This window comes from Vanellus vanellus (genome assembly GCF_965231255.1).
Source record: "Vanellus vanellus genome assembly, chromosome: 11".
In the NCBI taxonomy this organism is placed as follows: Eukaryota; Metazoa; Chordata; class Aves; order Charadriiformes; family Charadriidae; genus Vanellus; species Vanellus vanellus.
Genome location: NC_138916.1, coordinates 22172441 through 22190371, shown reverse-complemented (window position 1 = coordinate 22190371; position 17931 = coordinate 22172441). Strand labels below are relative to the sequence as shown.

General features: G+C 48.6%; 1 protein-coding gene across 1 annotated transcript in view; it reads left to right on the top strand.

The window, feature by feature from the left end:
• Positions 1 to 17931, top strand: part of IGDCC4 (immunoglobulin superfamily DCC subclass member 4) — a gene marked incomplete at its 5' end in the record, with an annotated part of 94768 nt that overhangs the window by 29721 nt on the left and 47116 nt on the right. Inside the window, 2 exons of the mRNA XM_082488708.1 lie at positions 4929 to 5258; positions 13597 to 13738. Of these exons, the coding sequence (XP_082344834.1) occupies positions 4929 to 5258; positions 13597 to 13738 (472 nt within the window). The remainder of the gene's footprint in view (positions 1 to 4928; positions 5259 to 13596; positions 13739 to 17931) is intronic.

The following is a 17931-nucleotide window of genomic DNA, read 5'->3' as shown; positions in this document are numbered from 1 at the left end:
CGTCCAGTTCTGCCAGGCTTTGGTGCTTGAAACTACATCCAGGAGGAGCCAAAGGCAAAAAGCTTTCCAGGTCCAAAGCACAGATCTGTAGCTGAAACACCTGCCTTGAACTGATATGTGGAAAGACCACCTGGCTTCTGACTCGGAAGCTTGCCTCTGTTTATTATTGATGTCCATTGGAGTAGCTGTATTTGCTGTGAGAGGCAAGTGGCTGTTCCGGGTAGTCTTCACTACATTCACTACAGCATTAGCTCCGGCAGGTAAGAGGGTGAAGGTGAGCAGGAGGCTGCGCGAGCATGTGCTTCTGTGTTTAAACAGGACTGTATCCGTTTCTGTCACTATATGATGAAGAATGGAGGTTGGAAATAGTCGGCAGCTTCTGTAAGCACTTAACATTCCTGATTTCATTTGTCTTTGATCTCACTTGGAGTAATTTTACTCTCTTCTGATCCTTTCCCTTGAAGGCGCTTTTATCTCATTGTCAGGCTTGCTAATTTAGTGTGGTGTTTTGAACCAGACCTCCTCCTACGTTTCCAGAGCCTGGAAGGTATTTTTTCCTTAATCAGGGAGTGTTTATCCAGTTCTTTGAACACCTTAGGACAAGAGTCATCATGGGGCTTTTTGCAATGCTAAGTCCAGGTCCTGGGCCCTGCTGCTCCATCCTTTGTATGTGCAAAGGGCCTGTCCCCCAAAATTTGCAGTATTTTGGGGCCAAAGGGGCAGGAAAGCGGGCTGGATGATTTGGTGCAGATCTGTGCTTACCTACCAGAGCAGCGTGGTGTCAGTTGAGGGGTTCATATGCCCAGCTGGAAGCCTCCCCGGGCTGCGTTAAGTGACAGACAGCGATGGGTTGTCACATGTGTTTGGCCTTGTCATGGTCTTCTGCCAAGTGCTCAGTTTGAGCCCTGAGGGTTGTGAGTACCTCTAGGTTTTTATTTGGCTTTTTGGTCTGGAAACGTTTTTGGTGCTCCTGAAATAAAGGGCAGTGGTTTGAGTATGGTCACGAGCTTTCACCATCGCGTGAAGCCTGCATTGCTTGACAACGTGGTAGACACTTGCAAGTAGAAACGTATTGATACCCTGCAGGTTGGTTGCTTATAAATGGTTTCTGCTGTTACTAGGTGGATTATGTGGTAGGAACAGGTTTCCGGGAAAGGAGTGACTATTGCTTTATGAAAGTTGTGCAATCATGTGTTTATCGGTGTGAAGGCATGAAAGAAAGCAACCTCCTCCTGTCAATAGCCAGTGAGGTGGTATTGTCATGACCAGGTCAGCAAGTGCACCAAATACTAACAATAGAAACAGACCACTCTGGGTGCTCATGAAGGATCATTTGCTCCTGGTTTTAGTATGTTCCGTGGTGACCGTGCTCCTGGGCTGTGGCAAAACAGTCATCTGTGAAGTCCAGTTTCAAATGCATTTCCCTCCAATGGTCATTTCTCCTCTCTTGGTATGGCAGAGAGACCTGAACCAGCCCATCAGGCTTGGCATGATGGGTGAGCTCTGCAGTCTGATGCTGAGTTTTTTAACTGACTCTTTTTTTTCTGTAACGTACCAATCAGAAGCTTGGATAAAGGTAGACTTTGACTTTGGGGAGAAAAGTTGGGTGATATTTAACGGTATAGAAACATCATCACGTATTTTTAAAAAGCACGTACTTCAGCTGCTGTGGTGCAAAGTGTGGAGCTGTCTGTTCGTACTCCACTGCAAGCGGGTTGAGTTGATTTTTGAGGAATTGGAGAGGCTGATAATTGCTTCTTAGTGATCTGTGCTGGCGTGGGAAGCTGCGCTGCAGATCTCTGCTCTATTCCTGGCTGCCTGAGCGAGCCAGCCAGCTGTCCCCTCGCGCTTCACCTTTCGAAGAGGAGGAGTATTTCCAGCAAAATACCATTTTAATTGGTGTCTGTAGAAAATAGAAAATAGGACAGATATATGAGCTGTTTCCCCAAGTGACGAACAGGAGTGCCTGGCATGGAGCAGGAGCCCACGGAGAATCTGGAGGCAGGAGGACAGCCCATGTTTGCAGTGGCAGGGTCCGTGTGGGATGCCTGGCACACAGAGCCAGCTGATTCCACGTGGCTGTGCCCACCCAGCCCTGCTGCATTACGGGACAGTCAGTGTTGAAGGAAGGTAAGAGTAGGCACAGGCAGTGTTAGGTCCCCATAATGCTGGTGACACACAAGAACTGTCTGAGATGCACTGATGTGTTGTTGCTGGCAGTGATGTGTAAAGGAGGAGTCAAGGGGAAGGATGCAAAGAGAAAGCTGGAGCCATCAGCTAAGGGGACTGACTTGTGACCTGAGTTAATTCCTTATCTCCTCAGTCTCTATTTGTGCTTCTAAAGACAACAAATTTAAGGAAAGGCAGAGGATTAAGAACTTAGCCAACTAAGTTTCAACATCTTTTGAAATAAACTCAGCTTCACATGCCTCAGCCTTTGCCTTAGCAGCCCTACCTCCCAGGACATGGTGTATACATACAGGCTGACTAAGCCCCGTGTGACATGCTGCCAGGAGCAGCTGCTATGGAGAGATCCCTTCAGAGAAGTTTGGGTTGCTGCTCTTCCATGGATGGGGGTTCTCACAACAGTGACACCGACATAAACACCGTTTTGGCTCGGAGCGCGCCTCCTGTCCTTAGCTCAGCTGAGTTTTTCCCAGCCTCAGACCGTTAACCCTCTCCTGTGTTTGGTCATGTCACCTTCTGCACATGTGTTTGCTGGTAACTTGCCCTGTGCCTTAATTCTCCCTATTTCATACAGTTTTTTTTGTACCGTCTGTCTTGGACAGAAGGCTTCCAGAGGCAGTATCTTTCCAGAGCATTTGGAGCAGCCTTTCAGCTCCACGTTCCCCTACTTTTAGCCTCCTGTGGAGCCAGTGAGTGAGTTTTGTAGCTTGCTGTGATCCTCAAAGGATTAGTCTTCCCTAGGAGACACAAATGGGCGGAATTGCCCTTGCAGGAAGGCATTTGGTGATAGTCCCTGTGTGGTGACATTCCTCAGTTTGCTCCCTGGCGTGAGGGGGCCAGGCAGCAAGGAACCTGCCAGGGCTGCGCTGGCTCACAAGTCCAGAAGTTACATTGTGGTGGGTTCACATATGGAACTCAATGGCAACTGCTGCTGCTCGCTATGCCCCTTCCTCCAGACCATGAGTTTGCAGCACAGTGGAAGCATGCATGCAGGGAATCCTCAAATCCAGGGACTCTCAGGTGGCTCTGCATCGGCTGTAGCTGCCCCTTTTGTCATGGAGTACAGCGCCTGGCTGTTGTGCTGGCTGTGTAGCATGGCATGAACTGGGCATCTCTGCATCCTGCTGTGGTTTGGCTTTGGGTGCTGGGAGACTGCTCTGGACATCCTAGTGAAGATGGTGGTGCTCAGGGCAGGGTCTGTTAGGTCCTGTAGGGATGGCAATCAACAGGCATCAGGCGGATTGGATTCTTGTGTAGTCTTCTTGTTACTGAAGGGACATAGCTGGCCAACATCTGGTCGTTCTGCAAACCTGCAACGAGGGCAAACCTGACAAGTTCCCATCCCCGCGGGCTTGGATGGGCACCAAATCAGCCCCACGAGTGAGCGGGGTTAGGCCCTTCCTTTCTAAACCTGCAGTTTCCGGCACACGCCTTGAAATAATTCCATCTCCCTGCATGTGTAATTTTGCGTGTCATTGCCCCTAATTGCATGCTTAACACACGCTCTTTTAAAATGCGGCCCTTTTATCAGCAGTAGGTAGTAGCAGGTTTAATAGAGTGTTTGAATTCCTATAAAATTAATCTGTAGCCTTCTGCGATAGGAGACGGGCAGGGAGCCATGTGGTTCATATCCAGTGTTGATAAACTTGTTATAGAGGCAGGAAACATTTCTGATTGGAGCAGTGACAAAATAATTTGGAGCGGAGCCATAAAAAGAGTGGATGGTGATGGTTTGAGCACAGCAGAGATTGAAATTGCTGGTGTGTGGAAGCAGTGCTGCCAGCTAACATTGACTTAGTGTCTCTGGAGAACTCTAACGGCAAATGCATTTTATTAATGGCAATATTCTTTTAGGAAATGCTGAGCCTTGTTTCAGAGGTGGAGCTCTTCTACGAGCCCGTGGGTTTGGAAATCGGCCAGGCCAAGACCTGTTCAGCTTAGCTTGCTGCTGGTCACTGCTCTGGCCTCCGGCTGCAGCAGGCGAGTTGCCTAAGGGCATGTTCTGGGTACTGTCAGCTTGCAGCTGGAATATCCTTTTCGAGTGGGGAAAATGCATCCATCCATTCTTATTCTGGAGAATCCTATATGGGATAAAATGCTCAGAGACAGCAGGTCACATTTTTAGCTGTTCTTTTGTTGTCTTTCCTTTGAAATGAGTTTCCCAATACATGAACATCAGTGGGAGATGCTGTCTGTCTGGATTCCCAGCTGGGCTTGAGCTCTTCCTGCTGGTTCCCCCTGAGGGGGAACTGCTCCAACCAAGTTGTGATCATTGGCATTGGGGTACCGAGCTGGGCTTGAATACCTTTGCTTGCACTTAGTTGTCTTGTGGGGGTTGATCAGCCTTGGAGGAGGCTCTGGTATGCAGGCAGGTGAGGGGGGAGCCTTCACTTGTCATGGGCAGCCATGGCAGGTTGGGGCCCTTGCTGCATCTTCTGTGCTTGCTCTTGCTGTCACTTCACTTTCATCCAGTTGTTCTTCTCTGCTTGAATCCAGCATGGAAAAAGCAAGTGTGGACAGAAGGGTGGCAGAAACGATGCAGGTTGTGCAGCCCTACGGATGTGGGATGGAGAATGCAGTGCACAAGTGTCATGGGAGGTGCTGGTCACCGAACAGGGCTTAATTTCACCTGTTATCTCCAACCACGCTCATGGAGAACCGCGATTCCATCACTGTGTAAAACTGGGATGTGATTAACCAAGAAATGCAACTCCCACTGCAACACTGTCTTTTCTTTGCAGGGAGGCTGTTGGAAGGGGATTCTCTGGAGCTGAGCTGTAGTGCTGGTCCTGCAAAGGTGATACTGGAGCCAAACCAAGTCTTGGTTTTGGACTGTAACCTGGCCCCTGTTGAGCAGGTGATCAATATCACGTGGCAGAAGAATGGATTTCCATTAGTGGAGCAGGAACATCTCCATGTGCTTCCGAATGGATCGCTCTTCATCTCATCCCAGGCTGTGGCAAAAGACAGTAAATATCCTGAGAAGGCTGATGCTGAGGGTAATTACTCCTGCGTGTCTCACAGCTCCCTAGGGGCTGTCACCAGTCAAACGGCTGCAGTCAGATTTTCAAGTAAGTGTTGGGAGTTCTTTGTTGACTTTCTTTTTTTCCCCTCCTGGTGTTTATACAGACTGTCTGCCTCCCAGAGAGTTTGAGATAAAGTGTCTATGAAGTGAAATTCTATTAATGATGTGTAGGTGGGATTTGGGATAGTCCACAAATAAGCACTGGTGTCTTTCTGTTATCCCACTGTTAACATCCTGTGTAACTCTCCTGGGTAAGTGCCATCAACCGTGAATTAAAAACAGGACCCTCCTCGCTATCCAAATGACAGTGGTTTTTTTTTTGCAGAGAACTCCACACTTCACAGCCCTGAGTGCCAGCACCCTTTGCCTGGGGAGGTGACTGTGGGGGTCTGGCTATGACAGCTCTGGCTATCCTGGCCAAGGCTATGAATGGACTTGTTGCCCCAGTGACATAGATAAAGAGCACTGCCCTAGATCTGTGAACACTGGCTGAAACTGAGGGGCCAGGTGATGGGGCTGTGGTTGGGAGAAAGAACCCGTTGCCTTTCCTCTTGATGAGTCACTTGTAGGTGCGTTCCTGCACACACTATCCACATTACTTGTGTGGGGACAGCTGGCTGTGTTTGGGATGGGGCCGCTTGCATTGGTGTGCTGTGTGCTCCCGGCTCGACTGTGCTGAGCTTTTTATCCCATCCACATCCCAGAGGTGGCAGTGGGTGGCCTGCAGCTCTGTCCAGATCAGGATCTGCCCTGAGTGAAGAATTACACTGATAAAAAGAGTTAATCACTGAGAGACAGTTAGGTGGATGTGGATGGTCGCTTGAGGGGCAAAAAGCACTGGAAACAAGCCAGGCATACTCAGGTGGTCCAAGTTCCTCTTTGTCCCTGCTCTCAGTAGCTGGCTTAGATCTTAACAGGCTTCTAAGAGCACCTACTGCTCTCCCCATTTGGAATGTCTGGTGGCTTTGACGGCTTCAATGTGTCTGAATATGGCCTTATGAAAATGATAAAGGCTGTGTACATAGCTGGGAACTGATGCACCAAAGGAGGCCCTGGGATCTTTCATCTTATGTGCTGTGAGGTCCTGATGGACAGGATGTTGGACTTCTCCCCTTCTGATGGCTTTTGTTTGTGAAAGCTTAGCTCTGCCGTTAGCGCAGTGAGTAGCGGAAGAGCAGGAGCTTAATCTTTGGCAAAACCAAGCTCTCTGATGAGAGCCCAGGCTGCTGACTGCAGTGAGCAGGAGTGTTCCCCTCCTGCAGTCCCAGTTCTTGGTGCTGGGCCTGAAGAGCTGGGTGCAATGCAAATGAGGAGCTGATCAAATACTTTCCAGCCTGTCTTGCTGTGACAGAGTGGTCTGGTCTCATAAGGACTTGGAAAAGCTCTTCTGTAAAGAACTGAGAGCAAGTTTAAATGGAGAGCTGCGGGGAGGAGGTCATAACCCTGAGCAGAGAGGATGGCAGCGCTGGGAATGTGCTCCAGGTCTCACACACTAGATTTGGCCGTGCACATCAGCTCAGCTGCCTTCAGATCACTGCTGGTCTCTTCTGGGTTCCCTGGTGAACAGTCAGCACAGTTTTGGGAGGAGCATAGAGGGGACTTGAGGAGTTTGATGCTGAGCAAGCAATGTTGACACCAGGGCAGAGCCAAGCAGCTGTAGCTCCCTCCATAGCTGGTGAATGCAGTAGGTGCCGCTGGGTTTGCTCAGATGTTCCCAACAGGCAGAATTTACCCCATCTCAGCATGGTGCGAATCTCTGAACTCCAGGGAAAACTCCAGACAATGAAGTGCAGTGTGGAGGCTCTGACAGACGGCTGTCTACATGACAAAGAGTCTGTGGCTCCACTTGGTGTCTGTCTTGTGAGGTGAATATCTCTTTATAATGGAAGAAATGAAAGAAAGGGCTCTTCGGGCTGTTTTTCATTTCGATCTCTGAGAACAACACTCCAAGACCTGAACTGCTGAATCTTTGTGCGGCCTTCAAGAATAAAATTCCTTTGTATTCAGGAATGGCACCCGGGGCTATTTTAAGTGTGTGAGTGCCAAGAAATGATTCCTTGCCCTACCAAACAGGTGAGGGTAGAAAATAGTGCAAATACAGTAATACTTCTTTCTAGTACAGTGACTTAGTGAATGTTGAAGAATGCAGCTGCATAGCACACCATCAGGGCTGAGGTGCTTTTGCACTTGCTCAGAGCTGTGGTAGGTGAAGATGCAGAGTGGATATCCTTACACCCACTTTACACTGTGGTGTGTTTAGCCTCTGGTACCCCATGCAGGGTGGTCCAGGTTTGGCCAAGCACGTCTTTCAGTCTGTGAGCGCTGTGCTGTAGAAACAAGCACTCCTGATGGCAGGTGAAGCTTTTGCCAGATTAGGGGAAAATCTTTGACCTTTGCATCATGGTCTCCTTTTCTGCTCAGAAAATGTTTAGCGTGCGGCACCCACAGATTGCTGGTCACCCATCCCTCCTGTTCCCTCCTTTCAGTGATTTGTAGTGCCAGGTAAATAGCTGGTTCCAGTATTTCGCTAAGTGAAGGGATCCCTGAGGGCTGTGACGATGGGGTCAGGGATCCTGCGTACTGATACTGTCTGGGGAGATAGGGGACCTGGAGTAGAAAGGGTGTCATTAATCCAGGAAGATTTATTCGGCTGCTCCTGCCCCAATCCCAGCCACCCTGAATTAGGATATATTCCCTTTTAGGGGTGACTTGCATTGAAGTTTGGACCATGCTTGTTGCCCAGTAGTGATGGCTTGTGCCTCTGTTATGGACCTGGGTTTCTTGTTTGGTGTCTCATGAGTGAGAACAAGTGGAGACATCTCAAAACCAGGAGACTGACTTTAATTGTCCTTCGCTCCCCCTGGATTTTTCCAGAGGAGTGTACATAGGTGACACGTCTCTCCACCCCATTCTGGGTTTCTCCCAGAAACAGGAAATTTCAGGTGAACTCTCTCCTTGTCTGTACTCATGTGTCCTTTTATTACCATCTGCACAGGGAAAGTGCTGCTTCTGTGGCACACGCACGCACCTGACATAACATGCTCATTTCTGAATGGAGAGCAGCGAGGGAATTGATTAATGAAATGCATCTCTCGCTTCGATTTGTTTTGTGGGTTGGGCAGAAGCACTTGCTACATTAGCATTCAGCTGGTGCAAATGGGGACTGTAAAGGCCTTTTTTTAATCCCTGTCACTGAATACAGTAGTCTATCCAAGGCTGTTTATGTGTAGACGGAGTTAGTCTTTGTGCCGATTGCCCTGGGCACTGCTGATCAGTATGGGGCAGTAGAAGAAAACCTTTTTAGCAGGTGGGATATATTAACTCTGCCATCAGCCTGTGCTTCTGACCAGCAGTTTCCTTCCCTGAGCTGAGGATCCATCCACAGTCTTCCATCCACACCTCGTGGTGGTGGTGGCCGTGGCAAACGAGGAGGAGCGAGTCTCTGATGGCTGCTGATGTGAGGGATCCTGTTAAGTGAACAGCTGCTCAGGCTGATAAATTAGGTTTGCTGGTTTCCCCGAGCCCTGTGTGCTCCCACGTGGAAGTACCAGAGGTGGTGTTTTAGTTGTGGGAAGGTATAGCTTTCTACCTGTTAATAATTACATTTGTGAAGATGTGTTAAAGCTGTTAATTTAGCTTAAACATTTTGTGCGAGGGAGGTTCTGGAAAATTACAGTAATTGTGACTGTCAGATGAAGACATTTGCTGTGCCTGGAGGGAATGGCCCTGCGTTGCGTGGCTGCTGGCAGCGAGCGCAGGAGAGGTTTGGTGTGTTGGTGCACCTGGAGGGACAGGCCACAGCAGGAATCAACGCACACGGGCTCCCGCGATCTGCTCTCCACAAGGACAGCCTCTCTTCTCTTGCGGGAGCCCGTGTGCACGCATGATGTGTCTGGGACTTGAGGAAAGGCAGACTGGGATTTACTCTTATTTTAAGGACTTATTTTATGCTATTTATTCTGTGGATTAGGTGCACAGGTGAGTGAAGGCCAATGGCTGTAGGCAGAGCCAGGCTGGGCAGGAGAACCTCTAGCAGGTGAGTGCACAGGCTCATCTGCTGATGTTACTTTCAGATGCAGTTTCGAGTAGGTGGGGAACTGGCAGCTGTGAAGAGGCAGGAGCAAGCCCAGCACAGGTCCTATGCTGCTGTATGGCCCTGCAGACCGAGCGCTGTTCTGGCTCTGCCTTCACCACGCTGTGGGGCCGTGGCAAATCGCTTCCATGACATTCTGTGTTGCTTGCCTTCCACCGCCCCGGCCTGTTCAGAGGTGAGCCGTTCAGAGACTGGTTGTCTGGACGGTGTACGTCATCTCAATGGGGGCTGCAGTTGCCCCCATCTTAGAAAGACAGTCTACTAATAATTGTAAAAGGTACAAAGGGGACAAGCGTGTGGAGAGTCTGGGGGCAAAGCGCTGTGGGAGAGAGCAGCAAGCCCATTTCAGAAGGCTGAATTCCTTGCATAGACTGCATTTTCTGCCTGGGGTGTAGTGTTGCTGGCTGGCAGTCTTTCCAAGCTCACGGCCTCCTGCACCGATCAGGCTGCTGGGAGAGGGGGAGGGTGCTGGGTTTCACCATACTGCAGTCACCCCTGGGCTTGGGGCTGAAAGCCTTGGCAAACACGGCTTGCTTCCAGCTGGGTTTAACATGTCAGTGGGGAGGGAGCTGCGTGCTCCATTCCTGAAGGCACAGAGCCTGGTGCTTTGGCATGTTGCTGAAGGCAATTTGCTGTAATGCTCTTCACCTTCTCACCTGCAGTGGGTAATTTTTACTGAGTGGCCCATTAAAGTGTTCGGGGTAATAAGTGCAACAGGGCTGGGGGGCGTTTCATGGCTCGGGATGGCTTTGCAAGCTGAACCCTAGCTGAGGAGTTGAAAATAATGTTGAGTATGTATCTGTCATTTTCGTTTCCCTTTTCCCCTCAAGCATCTTCTTTCCTTGCCTCCCTACGTGAAAACCTCTCACTTTGCAGCACTTCTGCAGTAGTCCTTCCATCAGAACGTGTTTCTGGGAGGAGAACAGCCCCTCCTAAGGATCCCTGTGGCCCTAGGGTGAACAGTGTGTTGGAGCCTGTCTTGCGCTCGCTGTGATCCTCACGCACGTCTGTGCAGTGCGTCAGAGCAGCAGGACCTGCTTTCCAGTCCTCCCACAGCAGGCTTGCCTTGCTCTGGCTGATTCTCTTCTTTCCTCCCAGCACCAGTGGTTTGCAGCACAGCTCTGAGCCTAGGTTGGGTCCTGCTGTAGGTGCTGAACGTGTTGTGCTTCTTCCGTTCCACCCTGGTACCCCTTGGGATGGAAGGGGAGGAGCACGAGGGATCACAGTATCCTGTGGTCTTGACCCCAAGCGATGAGCCTGTCCAGCAAGTCTGTCTCTGCCTGAGCCTCGCCAATGCTGAGGTCCAGCGTTCTTGTTTGGTCCTGCATCAAAGAAACCTTTTCACCGTTCTTACCTTGCTTCGGTGTTGCTTTCTGTGCACAAAAGGTCCCTGCTCATGTTCGCTGTGCTGTCCTTGTCTGGGGAGGCTGCAGGCTGCTTCTTTCAAAGCTTGCAGAGGTGATTTTTTTCAGCCTATTCTCGGTGATTCCCACTATCCCTCTCCTGATCGTGTAAAAGGAAGGTGACTGAGCTGCTCAGCTTCTGAATCCCACCCCAAGAGTTACCATGAGAAAGCACCGACAGACAAAACAAGGTTTGGTCTGCGAGTGCCAGAGTTGAACGTTCGGCGCCCACTGAGCCTTTGCTGGCTCTGCCAGGGAGCTGTGACTCTGCTTGGGAAGCCTGACTGTTCCTGCGTGGCACTCGGAGCTGGAGGGACACTCAGCTCCCTAATCAGGGTCGCTATTTAGTCACGCTTCTCCACATCCTAATGAGAAATCTGTCACGGGTGCATTTCTTGGCTCCTTGCTTTTGAAGAGCTGTTCCGGAGCCCGGCACAGCAGGCAGATGGGGCTGGGTGGAGGTGAAGGGCAGGATCCAGTTCTCAACGGGGAATGTCAGGCTTGCAGACGCAAGTGTGCAGGTGATGGGGAGGAATAGCCAGCAGCCCCTTGCTTTGGAACAGGTTATTGTCTGGGTAACCCCAGGGAGCCCAGGAGGCACTGTCACCTTTTGTACTGCTTTGCACTTCATGCCAAAATGCGCAGAGGTAAGCCTGGCTCACTAGACGTCCTCTGTCTCTTACCAAACTGTACAAAATATACACGCCTGCAGCCCTGAGGGAGAGCAAAAAGAGCAAGGAGCTGCCTGCTGGGATTTATGGAGCCTTTTCGCCACTGTTGGTGGCAGTGGCATTGCTGTTCAGGCACCCCATGTGGTACTTAGGTTCCTTAGTCTCTGGAGACTGCTCTAAAGCTGCTGTAAACTTTGGGACCTTGTCATATCAGCTTAGATGATGCCACTTAATAATGAACGGAAGAGAGACAGGTGACCTGACATGAAGTGGAGGAAACAGAGATGCCTACAGATTTCGTCTTTTAGAAGTATTCCTGCCTCCTGTCATGACCTTTCCAGGTACATGACCCTTCAGACCCTACCAAAGTGTTTTCATTTATACTTGTAGGATGAAAAAAGAATAACAGGCAAGAGCATTAATGATATCTGCTGCCAGGAGAAGGTTGTTTTGATGGTGCCATCCTGAATGCACACTGGCATTCGATCTATTTCCTTTTAAACTCTTAGGTTCGGCAAATTTTATTAACATGAGCTTAGAAGGTTTTGTAACCTGTAGAAATTAGTCTGTGTTAAAGTGGTCTGCAGTGTATATCAGATAACACTAAAGCAGTTGACTGAGTTGGGGCCTTACATATTAATGTCTTTGTCACATTTTTCCAGGGAAACATTTTTCATTGCCATTTGTATTGAATTGAAAAACCAGACTTGGCAGACAGCTGGTGGGAGAATTCAGTCTGTAGCTGCTGTGGAGAGCAATGAGTTGCTTTAAACATGTGATAACTATTTAAATTAAAGAAAAAACACTAATGACAGCTGAGAATACACCGAGGTTAAAATGGGTCATGTAAAAAACATTTGATTTTTCAAAACTGTACATACTTTCCCAAGCTAACGCTGCAATAAAGTGTGTATGTGTGTGTGTGCATGTTTGTGTGTGCAGTGCAAAAAAAACTTCAGTTTTGGAGTCCTATAAAATCCAAAGCATTGATGGATGTTCTTGGGAAGCGGTGGTGGGACAAGCATATGATTGTGTTGGAGGACCAGAAGGTCACTTGGGTCCCTATAAGCACAGCGCTGTGCTTGGCCCAGCAGTCAAGCCTGTTTTCTGGCTTATATTTATGTTTTTTTGTGCCACGTTCAGGATTTCTGGCACTTGTGTTATAGCATTGCTGGATGAATTTGTACGGCAGGGTGGGTTTAACAGCAAAGGCGGTTTAACAGAGACTTATTGAAAGCATGAGCCAGTTCTTCTGGTAGAGAAGAATACAAGCTTTCTGCTCCCATCAAGGAGCTTGCATGCATATTCAAAACTCCACCGTGTGACTGAGATGCCTTTGGGTAATGCTATTGATAGGACAGATGCTGACAGCCCCGGGGGGGGGGGGTTCTGCTCTGCTGAAGTTGACGGGGTGTTGCTGCTTGTGTGGAAGGGGAGGAAGATCAGGCAGTTGTGTATGAACCATGAGAAGGGTGCGGTCCAGGAGCAATGGCAAATGTTAGTGCTTTGTTTCTGAAGCAAGTATAGAAAGAAGCAGATAGACAGGGGTGAGCCTTGGAGAGCAAACAAGTGTCCTGACATGTATGAAATCCATCCTCCTCCTCTTAGCAAGGTGGCTGTGTCTGTATCCCCTTGGCTGCATCTCATCTGCTTCAGTAGGATGAAGTTGGTTTCTGCAGGCAAAGCTGGTCACTATGGAGAAGGAGGATCGTAATTCTTATGGTCTCTCACCCTAGTCTCCAGCATTGCCAGCCTGTGGGCAGCTGTTTTGTGTAAATAACTTGACATCTGGCTTTGTTCTTCCTCTTGCCTTGTTTTAATTTCCTGTGGTTGCGGGAATGCCACAAAGCAAGGGGAAACTCTTGTCTCTCAGGGTTGTGGCACTTCCCTTCTTTTTGTCATTCTACATATCTTTCCCAAATGGAGCAAGTGAATTTAGGAAGGCAGCTGCTGAAACCAGCTAATTGCCCATCTTTTCTCTCACAGTGTTGCCTTAAAGGAGAAAATGAGGCAAGAAGCAAATTTGCACATTGAAACCTTTTAGTTACTGTTGTTAGGACTGCTGCGGGTCTGTAGGGCATGGGAAAGTGAGGAATTACATTTCAGACTATCTTTGTGAGAGAAAAACCGCCTTCTTAACTCAAGCATCATAACAGGTTTGCATTTCTCAGCAGAAACACTGAGTTATTAACTTTCCTTCCCTTCTTCTTTCCGCAGCCTTATCACGCTTTTTCCAACAGCCGGAGTCGCAGACAGTGGAAGAAAATGGTATGGCCCGGTTTGAATGTCGGATCGAAGGACTGCCCTCCCCTGTCATCACGTGGGAGAAGGACCATGAAGCTGTTCCAGCAGAGCCCAGGTGATTCCCTGATTGCTTTCCTGGGTTAGCTTGAAAAAAAGCTAAACAAAACCTGACCACTTATGATCTGGAAATTCTTCATAAAAAGATAGAATGAGGAGAGAGATGATAGAAGCACCTGAATAAAATTAACCTTCCCCCAAACATCATCCAACCCACCAAAAAAAAAAAAAAAGACAAACCAAGTTCTTTTTTAATACTGATCTCTTGTTCTGGAACCTTTGCCATGGTGGACCGATGGCTCAGGGCTAATGATTCTTCTGGAGTACTGTGTGTGCTCAGTAACCTGGGAGGTCTTTCCATTTGTTTTATTCCTATGTTTAGAGGTCATCTAGTAGAAGACCCTGAATTTTCTTTTTGAGGGGGAAAAGATAAGAATCTTGCAGCATGATACCTTTTCCTTAATGAAAGTCAGTTACAGGCATGAGAAGAGGATGAACCATCAGTTGGCTGTTAGTTGATCTGTAGACATCACTCCTGCAGGGGATCAGTGGGGACTGCATTGTCCTTTGGTTCTTAGAAACTGATTTTGTGTTCTGCAGAAGGAGCCATTTCCTCCCAGGGAAGTTAAGCCAAGAGGCAGGAGGAGAGGAAGGAAAGAGGGGTGGGGTAAGGTTTAGGAATAATTTTGCAGCAATGACTGTTTCTATAGGAATAACTGCTTATATCATTGAGTCTGAAGTGTGGCATCTACAGGTTTATAGGAGGCTGTTGCTTTGTAATGAGAAGAAAATTAATTAATAAAAAAAGAAAAAAAAAAAAAAAAAGAGGATTGCAGAGGAAAGTGTGCCGTAGATAGGGTGATGGCTTTTTAATGAGACAGCTCGATGGATGTTGTGAAATTACTTGCTTGGAGATTGCTTTCGACACGGGCAGCCTGAAAATTGTCTCCCTTGTAAAAGCCAGACCATAATCTCTAGCTGCAGATCTTGCTTTTTAAATCATGTTTTAGCTAATATGCTTTTTCAGAAGGATTTGCTTTTTCGTTCTTGTCTGGTTGTTGTTGTTGGACTTAATATAACTGACTTTCGAAGGAATTAAGTGAATTCCAGGAAACGTTGGCTGCCAACCAGAGCTCTCTGTTATCCTTACCCCATCATGCTTAAGGACCAGATCTCAGGCCAGCCTCTGATTACTGTGGACTCCCTCCTGTGCACACATCTGATGAGCCTGTGAAAATGCAATCATTGGGATTGGTAGATGTCAGGATGATGATTTCGTATTCCAGAATAGCATGATTAGGTGTATGTACAAAATCAGGCTCTGGGGCTGTAGATGCAACACTTGAGGTAACACTACTACGTCAGTGTTTATGATTTCTTTTAAGAGGGATAGAGTACTCACACTGCTTTCCCTTTCCCCCTGCTTTCCCTTTCCCCCTGCTTTCCCTTTCCCCCTGCTTTCCCTTTCCCCTTGCTTTCCCTTTCCCCCTGCTTTCCCTTTCCCCTTGCTTTCCCTTTCCCCCTGCTTTCCCTTTCCCCCTGCTTTCCCTTTCCCCCTGCTTTCCCTTTCCCCCTGCTTTCCCTTTCCCCCTGCTTTCCCTTTCCCCCTGCTTTCCCTTTCCCCCTGCTTTCCCTTTCCCCCTGCTTTCCCTTTCCCCCTGCTTTCCCTTTCCCCCTGCTTTCCCTTTCCCCCTGCTTTCCCTTTCCCCCTGCTTTCCCTTTCCCCCTGCTTTCCCTTTCCCCCTGCTTTCCCTTTCCCCCTGCTTTCCCTTTCCCCCTGCTTTCCCTTTCCCCCTGCTTTCCCTTTCCCCCTGCTTTCCCTTTCCCCCTGCTTTCCCTTTCCCCCTGCTTTCCCTTTTCCTTTTCTGTTGATCTTGCCTTTCCCTTTTCCCCTTCTTTCCCTTTTCCTTTTCTGTTGATCTTGCCTTTCCCTTTCCCCCTTCTTTCCCGTTTCCTTTTCTGTTGATCTTGCCTTTCCCTTTTCCCCTTCTTTCCCTTTTCCTTTTCTGTTGATCTTGCCTTTCCCTTTTCCCCTTCTTTCCCTTTTCCTTTTCTGTTGATCTTGCCTTTGGGCACTCTTTGCCTTTTGCCCTTGAGTGCATGTTCTGGCGTGGTGCCACCTCGAAGGTGCTGAAGGCTGAGCTTAAAAAATACTTAGACAACCCAAAGGGTAGAAAAGTGCTCAGTAATATTTGCAGAATACCTTTCCTGCCCTGCTGAACTTCACGACAAAATCTAACTTTCATGTAAGGCACAGAAGTACTTTGCAGTTCTGGCTCTGAAGTACTTTTAAAAAACACGGTCTTGGATCCGCAGCAGCTGCTGAGAGGTGGCTTGCAGGATTTCTCTGGATTGCAGTTGCTTTGGGGTTTGTGCTACATCTCTTGGCGTAATCTCTTCTTTGTTTTGGGTGCTGGCTGGGTTTCACACCAGGCTGCAAGTTGCTGTTTATTTTTTCTAGGGCCAGGATGAGTACTTGCTAAAAACTGGAGGTCTTTGGAGGTCTGCACATAAACACATACCCTACAGATCCCATGGTCTGCAAGCACAGTATTTTTTTCCATATTTTGGCTAAGTGAGGGTTTTGTTTGTGTGGAGAGTTTACTTCTGTCTTGTCTCAGGAGTGCCTTAATATGGCTCACGTTCACGTACAGGGCTCTTGAGGTGTGAGCAAAAGTGCTTGCAGACTTGAGTCTGCAACAAAGCTGCAGGTTCCTAACTTGTCCCAAGGACTGGTTCTTTAGTGTGTTTTGTATACCTTCAGAAGGCTGTGAGGAAGGATGTGCCAGCGGTTTGTTGGGGAGAAAGTAAGAATTGGACTGTTAATGCTGGAATGTTCTCCGCTATGCATGCAGTGTAGCGCACTGAGCTGTAGGGTTGCAGGATTTGGTCACAAGGCAGCAGTGCTTGATTTCAGTTCTTGAGCACCGCCCTTGTAATCATCACCGAAGAGGGGAGCAGCCGTCAGCTCCTCTGGGCTCTCTTCTCTGCCCCTGCTCTTCTGTACAAGTCTGTGCGGGGAGGAGCAGAGAGGGGAACAGCTACATGTTCGTGCCCCGTTGTTCTTTGCAGCTTGCTGCCTTCTGTGCCCGTGGAAGGTAAGCCCTGGTCTGAGTGTGCTGTTCTTTAACCAGCTGCCTGCTGCAAGTGGGAGGCTTGCCTTTTGCCCCCATTCAAAGCAGTCTCCTGTGAGATCCTGGCACTATAGCTGTCAACGGCAAAACTCCTGAGACTGCCAAGGTGCCTGTATTTCTGTTTTTCCCAGCGCCTTTGTCCATCTGTCCTTTGGTTTTTGTTTTCTGCTTAATCCATAGCAAAGGTGAGCAGACAAAAAGATTTGCCCTTTGTGTGGAAAAGCAACTGTCTTCTCTGAATCATCAGGCAAACTCAGCTTCCTTGCAGAGAGCCTGGGGATGGATCAAAATGCCCTTGCAGGCTGCCTGGAGTCTTCTAGTTCGGGGCTGCCAGAAGCCTGAAGAGCTGGAGGCTTTGTGAACAGCTGGGAGAAATTGTGGATAGAGAAATCCTGCCTTTCTTCCCTTCTTCCTTCCCTGGGAGAGCAATGCTCACCTCTGTTGTGCTTTCCCAACAGGTTGTATTGTGTTTAGTAGATTCCTCTACTGCTGGCCTTGCCGAGGGGACCATCTTGACCTATGTGTTGATCGAGTCTCCCCACTCACTCACCCTTGCCTCCAGTTCCTGCTCTCTTTAGAAACACAGTGGCTTGTTTTCTGCCCTCAAGAGAAGCTGGGTGCGTTGGATGAACATGACCATGGACACTGTCCTGACCGACTTGGTGTAGCTGACTCTGCTCTGAGAGAGAAAAGACTATAGACAATTTTCAGAGGTCCTTCCCAGCCTCAGTGAATCTGTGATACATAATTGGAGTGTCTTTTTGTGGCTGGGAGATGCCTTGCCTAGTGTTTGAAATATGTTGATATTAATTACAGACTCAAATAGCAGATGCACGACAAAAATAAATATTATCGCAGTGGGAGGCTTTCCCTCCGCAGAGCTGAGAGGATGCAAATATTTGTCGTCTTTCTCCTGAGTCCTGACGAGGCATCCCGATGAGGGCTTTCTGTGTACCACCTCCTCTGAGGTCTCTAGAGCTTGATCCTGAGAAAAGTGTCATTGTAAGTAGTGGGAGCATGGCTTTAGGGATGCCGGGCAGTTGCCCTTGTGTACGTGGGAAGCTTCAGCAGGTCTGTGTCCCTGAATCGGGCTGTAGGATTGTGTAGCTAGATACCG